This window comes from Quercus robur, chromosome 2 (genome assembly GCF_932294415.1).
Source record: "Quercus robur chromosome 2, dhQueRobu3.1, whole genome shotgun sequence".
Taxonomy (NCBI): domain Eukaryota; kingdom Viridiplantae; phylum Streptophyta; class Magnoliopsida; order Fagales; family Fagaceae; genus Quercus; species Quercus robur.
In genome coordinates this window covers 10158099-10168480 of record NC_065535.1, presented here as the reverse complement: position 1 = coordinate 10168480, position 10382 = coordinate 10158099, and the positions used below count along the sequence as shown (strand labels likewise).

At 36.4% G+C, this 10382-nt stretch overlaps 1 protein-coding gene across 1 annotated transcript; it reads left to right on the top strand.

The window, feature by feature from the left end:
* Positions 1 to 208: 208 nt before the first annotated feature.
* LOC126712279 (cytochrome P450 85A1) lies at positions 209 to 10171 on the top strand. Its single transcript, XM_050411547.1, has 10 exons — positions 209 to 523; positions 1446 to 1767; positions 6703 to 6852; positions 8155 to 8335; positions 8553 to 8632; positions 8824 to 8910; positions 9016 to 9094; positions 9259 to 9365; positions 9508 to 9626; positions 9941 to 10171. The coding sequence occupies exons 1-10, from the start codon at positions 264 to 266 to the stop codon at positions 10053 to 10055; spliced, it is 1500 nt and encodes a 499-aa protein (XP_050267504.1). The 5' UTR covers positions 209 to 263; the 3' UTR covers positions 10056 to 10171.
* The last annotated feature ends 211 nt before the right edge of the window (positions 10172 to 10382 follow it).

Genomic DNA, 10382 nt, shown 5'->3' with positions numbered 1-10382 from the left:
CGAATTAAGCTCTAAGTACTATTTCATTTAAGGCCTAAGCTCTCTTATTATGTCCGTTCATTTACACCCCACTACCTTCAAAGTGGAAACCTCATATTTCAGAAATCACTTAATAGCCTGTCGGCCAAAACTTGATTTGAAACATATATCATCTTCTCTGCCGTACACGTGTCTATAATATGCGCTTATTTAACGAAATAATTTAATGGGAATACCATATATATGATGGTGTTTGATAATTCACTCAACATAGCAGAACCAAAATGCTTCCCTTACCCCTATTGCCTCATGAACAGCCTTGCACTTGTTTATTTTGTTGTTTCACTTTGCTTTCTTTAGGTGCCTTGATATATTTGATATGTCAACTAGTGAAGATATTTTTGTGCCATGGTCATCAGGATTCAACAGCTAGTATTCCTCCAGGGACTGGTGGATTGCCTTTGATTGGAGAAACCTTACAGTTCATGGCTTCCATCAATAGTGGCAAAGGCTTCTATGACTTTGTAAGAGTTCGTCGTCTCCGGTAAGATCAACCTCTTTCTATTTTCTGTCTGTCTCTCTCTAGCACTAGTAACCGCAAAAGTATATGGGTCTCATATATTGTGAGAGGGTGGGTGCATACACTTGAAACATGATATTCGACACTCTCCTATTAACTTAATTAACTCTTTCTTCTAGTTGTTATGTACTTTAGTCCCATATAAGTGTGACTGTCAGTCACTTGTCATTGATGCCTAATTTGATAGGTCATATAAGCTAAAAGTATTGTAACTTTTTTCTGACAAATACATTTAGGATTTAAATCCTCCCTCTCCCATTTATCAAATTATAAAATAAAATAAATAAAAAGAAAAAAAAAAGGGGGGCTATCTAAAAGTGACATAGCACCACTCTCTCTTAGAAGTCTTAATGTTTGTTTAGGAACAACTTATTTAGATTTTTTTGCTAAAAGTGTGCTAAAATATATTTATACTTTGAAAATGTGAGAAAAAATGAAGTGTTAAAAATCTATACATAAAAGATAAATGTTGAACTTATAAACTCTAGTCAAACAGACACTAAAACTTAGCGTACGAAATTAAAAATCCTAGAAGTCACATGCACTTCTACTACCGGAAAGAGGAGACTTTGTATCCTACCATTCCAATGGTAATATTTAATAAAATGTTGTGGCTTTTGCAATAGTTAGAGTTGGCTGTCCACACATAAACGCGCAAGCCTTTGTATTTCAAAACGTAACTTTCTTCCAAAGCACTTTTCCATTATGTTACCATACTCCCATTTTAAAATTCCAACTTAAAGAAGCGTGTTTTGACTCCTTAAAGTGGAACCAAATGCGCACTTATAAGAGCCTATTGACACTTACAAAGTTGTGAAATAACTTTTAGAAAAGTATTGTGTATTTCTTGAGACATGGTCAAGATTTTTCCTTCTCAAACACACAGGTATGGGAACTGCTTTAGAACCAAGCTCTTTGGGGAGACGCATGTTTTTGTTTCGAGCACAGAGTCAGCAAAGGCAATCCTAAACAATGAATTGGGAAAATTCACAAAGAAATACATAAGGTCAATTGCGGAACTAGTGGGAGATCAAAGCCTTCTATGTGCATCTCACCAACAACACAAGATGATCCGTGGCCATCTTGCCAATTTGTTCTCCACCACTTCTATATCAATGTTTATCAAAATGGTAGATGAACTCATGGTGGAAACTCTTAGTGGCTGGGAACATGGAAGCACTGTGGTCATACTCGATGAAGCACTTAAGGTATTTGACACCCCAAAAAAAAAAAAATTTGCACTTGGAGGTTGATTAAGTGGAGAAAATAATTATTCAGGAAAAAAAGGATAAATTAATTGATCCATGTTTAACACTCCCACATACAAATGATTCTCTCTCACATTATATGGGTCCTCATGTGAATTTTTAGAAATGCAATACTACATACAGTAATTTTAACTTTTTACAACAAAATTTCACAAATGTTTTTTCTAAAGAAAACAAAAAACAAAACAAATCACAATTATTGAGGTAATGTTATTATTGATTCCCAAATGAGCTCATCACCAACACTGTTTTATTATCTATCATTAACAACTTGTTGTTGAATTTTGTGGGTTGGACGAAATAATTATATTTTATTAACACTTCTTTATTATCTATAGACTATAATTAACAACTCGCCACGTTATATAATTGTGAAATTTGTTGCTATTATGTTGTATCTCTATCCTTTGTTTAATTATGCCAGCTCGACAAGAAAATTGTATTTTGTTGTCGGCTCATGTTTCCTTATGTCTCTGGCCCACTTATTGGACTTCCAACTAGAGCCCATAGTGCACCAAAAGGAAACTGGAGCCCTTAGAGGACCCTTTCCCTTGAGTAAGGCCTTAGGTCCACAAGCCACTGGCTCTTTAATTATAGCTTGTCGAAAAAGAAGATATAACATATAATGTAAACATCAATGGGGTCCTATCAGCTACTCAGCCCAGGCCCAATAATAAACTTATAGACAAGGCTTGAGCTGAGTCTGATAGGCCGAGCTTCCGGATATCCCATTAATAACTCATGTCAAATGACTCAAACCGCGTTTATTGTTTACACTTCTGATAAAAATTAAAAAAAAAAAGATCTTTGCTTACACTTTTGGAGTTCATTGAAAAAAAAATGAAATGTAATGGATGAATCATGAAAGTATAAAATGGAATGGATCTCTAGTGTGTTTGGAAGTTTATAATTTACTAATTATATAATAAGTGCCTATTTGGGATTGGATTATAAGCCAATTTATTGCTTATTTTTTAATCTTATTTGTAAGTTTCATGTGAGTTACCTATTTATTTTATTTTATTTTTGTTTATTTTTTCTAATATTTGCGAGTCTCACATGAGTCTTTTACTTATTTTATTTAACTTTTACTTTTTAACTACAATACTGTCATTAAATAGTTGTAAGGACACAATTATTCAGCGACTCAAGAATGACATTGGACTCGTATATAAAAGGCCCGAACAATATAATTCATAGAGAGTGGGCTAGAAAGGCTGGACCTTGGTCGTTGGACGGCGGTTTAGTCGTGATTTTCATGGAAGCTCATACGAAGGTAGGTTTGGCTAGAATAGCTAGGCTTCACATCGGTGTAGTTCGGAGGGTTTGAGTCCTCGGACTTAGTCTGAGGAGCATCACATTCTTCCCATTATTCTTTTTATAGGATCCCCCCCCCCTCCTCCCCTGGCTCTCTTCCCCTTTTATACCAGTGTTTTCTTCCCCTTTCTCGTCTACGTGTCAGTTTTGCATTTTTGGGGTATTGACTCGTCCTATCAATCCATACGTCAGAGTGGTTGGGGGTGGTTGGGAAAAGTTAAATAGTATGGTCTGGAGTATGGGCTTGTCAGACGCAGGGCTCCACATTACGGTGTTAGCAGCTTTCTCCCTTGTACTATTCTTATACTGAGTTTGTCCTTTTCTTCAGGCGTTTTGTGAGGTGTTGAGCGTGAGATCGTCCTCGGCCACATCCTTGGGCCTTTTGTGGGGCTTTCATTATACGTCCTCGGCAGTAAGGCTCCTCGGCCTGGGCTTTGGGTCCTGAATACAAAGTGGGCTGGGACCTCAGATTTCGGGCCCCACAATAGCCCCTCAAAATCCTACTGCCCGGCCTTGTTGTTGGGGAGGAGGGTTTTGGTAATGTTAGGCCCAAACCATGACTTGCCCAGCTCAACATTTCTTTAATGCCGGGGATTCTTCGTTTGCATAGGGGGTGCGCCAAATTGTGAGACATCCCTCTGGATTTTCTCACGCGGCGCCTTTGACGTTTCAGTGTTCGAAGCGTGCCATTAATATGTCTCCTTCACGAGGCTATCCAAACTTTATGGTTGCAGGCGGCGTAGGGAGCTAAGCAAAGACTGTCTCGTCCGTAGCATTTCTTGGGAACATGCGTAGATTAAATGCTACCGGTTTGCCCTCTGTATAAGTAGGATAGGGGGTTTCTCCTCCTACATACAAACCCTTCGGCCCCATCCCAATTCATAATCCTACCGCCATACTCACAATCTCCATCTCCAGTGCCATCCACCATTAGGGCAATATGTTTGAGGCATGGGTGGGGATGAAGGATCTATACCCTCTTCAGAGGCACCGAATCCTTCCAAGACTCAAGGTGTTGCGGTCTGAACAGGGAAGACATAGACTCAAGATGATCTTTCGCTCTGATAAGGTGGGGATGGTATCTCTACCTCTTTTAGTCAAAATTCGAAGCAGGCACTGGTCGCATCAAATTCTTGGTGCGTTAGAAGTAAGGTTTTCCATCATCAGCGCCGTCTGCTTTATCGCAGGCGTGGCTAACATGGAGGCTCATCAACTTCTGGCTCCCTGCACCTTTTCTTCAACAGTGCTAGCCCCAAGTTGGGTTCTTTTGCTGCCTGAGTTATAGGCATGTAAAAGTATTGAAGAATGGTCTCCTTAGACAACATTTTGGAACGGCAGCATCCCTCTTCTCTGCACCTCTTCTTCGGCTTTTTCTTCACTTTCTTGTATCTTTTCTTTCTGCTTATGTAAGCTTTTAGTACAAGCTTATTCAAGCTTTTTCATTGTACGTTGTACTATTTCTTTGTGCTAATAAAAGATGAATTTGTTTCCCTCAAAATACTTTTCTTTTCTGCGGCAATTACTTTGTGAATGGATATGCTACATGTGTATTTTCCTTTAATAATACTTAGGACAGGAAGCCTTGTAACAAAAAGCCATTAATTTGAACCTATTGAAACTATCAAATATAATAATATCAATCAATAGCAGATTAAACTTATGAGACTAACCGAGGTAACAGCTGAGTGTACCGTGACGCGTGTGAGGCAGTTGCCCGAGAATGAGAAACCCAAAATAAACCATTCGAAACGGTTGCCGAGTAGTGTGGAATTTTGGCCGTGTTTTCGATAACATCTGGCCTCTGATCCGAGGACCGAGGTATGATTGTACCGGATTGTGTTCAAAACTTGTATTTTTTCTTTTAAGTAGTTGGTTTCCCCATAGGCTTGAGTCCGAGGACCATACAAGGCCTTGGTTCTGTCCAAAACTTGTATTTTTTCATTTAAGTAGTTGGTTTCCCCATAGGCTTGAGTCCGAGGACCATATAAGGCCTTGATTCTGTCCAAAACTTGTATTTTTCCTTTTAAGTAGTTGGTTTCCCCATAGGCTTGAGTCCAAGGACCATAGAAGGCCTTAGTTCTGTCCAAAACTTGTATTTTTCCTTTTAAATAGTTGGTTTCCCCATAGGCTTGAGTCCAAGGACCATAGAAGGCCTTGGTTCTGTCCAAAACTTGTATTTTTCCTTTTAAGTAGTTGGTTTCCCCATAGACTTGAGTCCGAGGACCATACAAGGCCTTGGTTCTGTCCAAAACTTGTATTTTTCTTTTTAAGTAGTTGGTTTCCCCATAGGCTTGAGTCCGAGGACCATACAAGGCCTTGATTCTGTCGAAAACTTGTATTTATTTACTTATTTATTTACTTTTCGAAGGCTAACCCCTCGACCAAGGTGGGGAGAGTTAGCTTGATGTTGGAAGCCCCTAGAGCTGCCCGTGCCATCGGCACTCCGAGACGTAGCCCCTAGCGGAAATTTATGTCGGAGCAACAACTACATGTCGCTGGAAATGGAGGGACCTTTGCAGACCTCTACTTGATAGAGGTTTGACTCCACCGCCACCTGCGCCAACGCGCAAGCCTTCCCACAAACGGCGTCAATTGTAAGGACACAATTATTCAACGACCCAAGAATGACATTGGGCTCGTATGTAAAAGGCCCGAACAATATAATTCATAAAGAGTGGGCTAAAAAGGCTGGACCTTGGTCGTTGGATGGCGGTTTAGTCGTGATTTTCATGGAAGCTCATACGAAAGTAGGTTTGGCCAGAATAGCTAGGCTTCACATCGGTGTAGCTCGGAGGGTTTGAGTCCTCGGACTTAGTCCGAGGAGCATCACATTCTTCCCATTATTCTTTTTGTAGGATCCCCCCCCTCCTCCCCTGGCTCTCTTCCCCTTTTATACCAGTGTTTTCTTCCCGTTTCTCGTCTACGTGTCAGTTTTGCCTTTTTGGGGTATTGACTCGTCTTATCAATCCATACGTCAGAGTGGTTGGAGGTGGTTGGGAAAAGTTAAATAGCATGGTCTGGAGTATGGGCTTATCAGACGCAGGGCTCCACATTACGGTGTTGGCAGCTTTCTCCCTTGTACTGTTCTTGTACTGAGTTTGTCATTTTCTTCAGGCGTTTTGTGAGGTGTTGAGTGTGAGATCGTCCTCGGCCACATCCTTGGGCCTTTGTGGGGCTTTCATCATACGTCCTCGGCAGTAGGGCTCCTCAGCCTGGGTTTTGGGCCCTGAATACAAAGTGGGCTGGGACCTCAGATTTCGGGCCCCACAATAGTCTTTAGCAAAAAACAAGATAAACTATTTTTAAATGGAATTGATGAAATATTTCTTAAAAAAAAAAATTTTCCATTCTATTCCATTCCAATATGATGAATTTAATTTTACATAATTGGACACTCTCCACCAATCCCAAAAACCTCGTTGCTCAAGTAGGTGAACCACGATTTCCATATTTTCAAAGTAGATTTCCATATTGGCAATGGAAGCCAGAATTTGTTAGATTTTTACCTAGTGATTCAATGTTTAATGCATACTGATTTTGGAATTATATTTGGTCCAGATAACTTGCAAAGCAATGTGCAAAATGCTGATGAGTTTAGAGAGCGGGCATGAACTAGAGACGTTGCAGAATGAGGTCGCTCAAGTTTGTGAAGCAATGCTTGCATTTCCTTTGCGGTTACCTTGGACAAGATTCTATAAAGGCCTTCAGGTAAAAGTTCCTCCAAAGCCCATCAATCAGAAAAAAATGGGTCTCCTAGTTATTTGACAAATATTGCCTTGTTGACCATTTTATCAACGAAAAATGGTCACAATAAATTATACAACTTTTGCTATAATTTATGCACATGATGAGTTGTAAATCGTGGCCAAAATTGTGTATTTTTTTATGGTATTAAGAAATTTTTTTTTTATCAACCCGAATAGAGATTTGACGGTGGGCCACAAGTCCACAATAGACTTTTCCTTTTCTTTTCTTTTTTTCTCCAAAAAAGAAAGGAAAATTAAATAATTTCAACCATTGTCAAAACGAAGCTAAATACGTTATAAATTTCAGGTCACTGAGTTGTTGGTTCATCCCAATTACTAGTTGAACTGTAAATTAAATTAAAAATTAAGAATACGATATTAAAAAAGGTTGATAAAAATTTTACATATGAATTTTGAAAATGAAAAATAATTATATAAAATATTTTCAATGAAAGATATAAGCGTACAATGACAATATTAATTATTGAGCCCATTGTGCTAGATAAACACAAATAGAGCATTTTTTATTTTTTGATCTACAAAAGTGTTAATCATCAAATCCTTAACATTATAGAAATGTATGTAGTGAATGTTCAAACAAATGCATTCATTATAACCCATAAAGAATATTAAGGTTAGCTTATTACAAAAATAAATCAAAAGATACAATTAATAGAAAATTCGGTTTCAAAAAAAAAAAAAAAATTCAAGTGTATATATATAAAGAAAGCCAATAGAAATAGAAACTAAAAGAATTCATTCAGAGAAATTTTGATTAAAAATGAAATGAAAATAATTTAGAAAATTTGTAGTTTTTTCTCTTTCACAATTTCATATATAGATTAAGAATTAAGAGATACAGTCATAGAAATAGCAGCAAATACATCATGTAAGACATTCTATTTTTTTTGTTTCTATCTTAATATATATTTTTTCTTTTCAGAAGACTACAATTACAAACTATTTATAAAATAATCATCTTAAAAATTAGGTACATAAATAGTTTAAATTACATGAAAAAAAAAAAAAAAAAAAAAAAAACCTTGATTCTACAAAAACAGTCAGATTGAACAAGTTAACAAGAATCCAGTAAGTTTGACTAGATTTAGAAAGATTACATGCTAAAATGATCTACTAAAAGGCTTAAACAAGTCCAAGCACTGGTTCATGATTCACCAGTTCGACTGTCCTAGTCGGTTCAATTCAATTACTATGATTTCAACAACTTGTTTTATGAAATTGTTTTGCTTTATTGACAATTCAGGCCAGAAAAAGAATAATTAGCATTCTGGAGAAGGAAATTAGTGAAAGAAGAGGCATACAAACTTTTCACGAAGATTTTCTACGACATATGTTGAGCGAGAATGATAAAGCATCTAGTGATGAATCTCCTAGGCTAACAGATGCAGAGATTATAGATAACATATTAACCATGATAATTGCAGGTTAGAAAAAGTTGCTATACATATATTGTACTTCAAAATGTGGATAAGAATTTCCCATTTTATTTCTCAATCCTAAATGCCATTAGCATTCTTTCAATTTCTTTAGAAATGTCACTGCCTTATAAGTTCATGGTAAAAATTCTTGAAAATTTTGCCATGAACATAATTTTCCTGAATGCAACAACAAGTGCAGTCACATTTGGAAGAAAATGTGCAGGTCAGGATACAACAGCAAGTGCAATCACATGGATGATCAAATTCCTGGATGAAAACCAAGATGTCCTTGAAAAACTCAGAGTAAGTGAAAACAATTGTAGGTGAAGGGTGAGCTTTTGAGTTCAATTAAACCCCATGCAATGTAACTTACCAAAAAAAAATTGTGGGTGAATACACTTGTACTAGTAACACAAAGAGGGCTATTCATATCCATCTATGATTTTTTTTTCCCTTTTTGACTCTGCTGATTGCTAACTTGTTGGTTGGTACAGAATGAACAACAGCATTTAGCAAAGAAAGCTTCACCAAAGTCATGTCTTACATTAGAGGATCTTAGTGAGATGCCCTATGCTTCTAAGGTAATTATTTCAGTTTCAGTTTATGTTGTTTAGTTAAACAATTGTTTTCATGATCCACCACTAAAGTTGAAATGAAAGTAATTAATCAACAAAAATCATTGACAGGTAGTAAAAGAATCCTTAAGAATGGCTTCCGTAGTACCATGGTTCCCAAGACAAGCACTCCAAGATTGTGAGATTGAAGGTTTGTTTTTTAAAACCTAATAGATCGTATATTTCCTGCAGAACACTATTATTAATGTTAAATATTTTTATCTTCTTATGTTTATTTTACAACTCTTAGTACAAATTTGGTGCAATACACTTTGCTGCAACTGTTTATTTCATGCAATGTATTGATCATCGTAGGATTTAAGATCAAGAGAGGGTGGAACATAAACATTGATGCTAGATCAATACACCTTGATCCTATGGTGTACAATGACCCCAATAAATTTAGTCCACAAAGGTTTGATGTAAGTTTCTGTGTGGTAAAATCAATCTTTTTCTCAATCTTTTCCATTCGAGTAAAAAGAGGATTAAGAATTTTTCAAAATGCAATGTTATAAAGAAGACACAATTTTATGAAGTGTTTTTTTCTCTTTTGCCATTCAACAGGACGAGTCAAAACCATACAGGTTCTTAGCTTTTGGAATGGGAGGGAGGACTTGTCTGGGGATGAACATGGCCAAAGCGATGATGCTAGTCTTCCTCCACCGTTTAATCACCACATACAGGTGATTTTCCTTTTATTATCAAACCAGTTTGTACCTCTTGATTGAAAGCTAAAATTATTATAATTTTATCATAAGTGATTTACAAACTGATATGACAATTTTATAATAAAAAGTTTATATACTGATAATTAGTGTTGGTTTCACAATATAATAAACAAATATAAAATTATTTTGTATGATTAGTAATACATCTATTTACGAGATTTTATATAATAAAATTTATAATCCCTAATATCACTCTTAATTGTATGGTTGCTCTAGAAACAAAACTATGATAATTACAACTGTCAGGTGGTGAATTTGAACATTTTCAGGTGGAAGGTGACTGATTCTGACTCAAGCACCGAGAAGTGGGCTCTCTTTTCAAAATTAAGAAGTGGTTGCCCAGTGCATGTGACTCGCATCCCAAATGATGCATATTGTCATTGATCATTATGTAAAGGGTATAATTCACACCCATTTCTTATTGTATATTGTCCATACATATTACCTATTTCACATTTTAAATATATATATATCAGTAAAAAATAAAAATTAATAGATGTCACATGTGAAATTATGGACGTTGTGTATACGGAGTGTACATGAAAAAGTGTGAAAATACAATTACCTATTTCTCCACGAGTACTAAGAGAATTACCTAAATCTCTATAAGACTACAAAAATGGCTTTTTTTATATAGATATTAGATTAGTGGTTAATTAAGACTGTTTTCATAGATTGGTGGTTAGTTTGGTAATTAAGTATCTTTTCTTT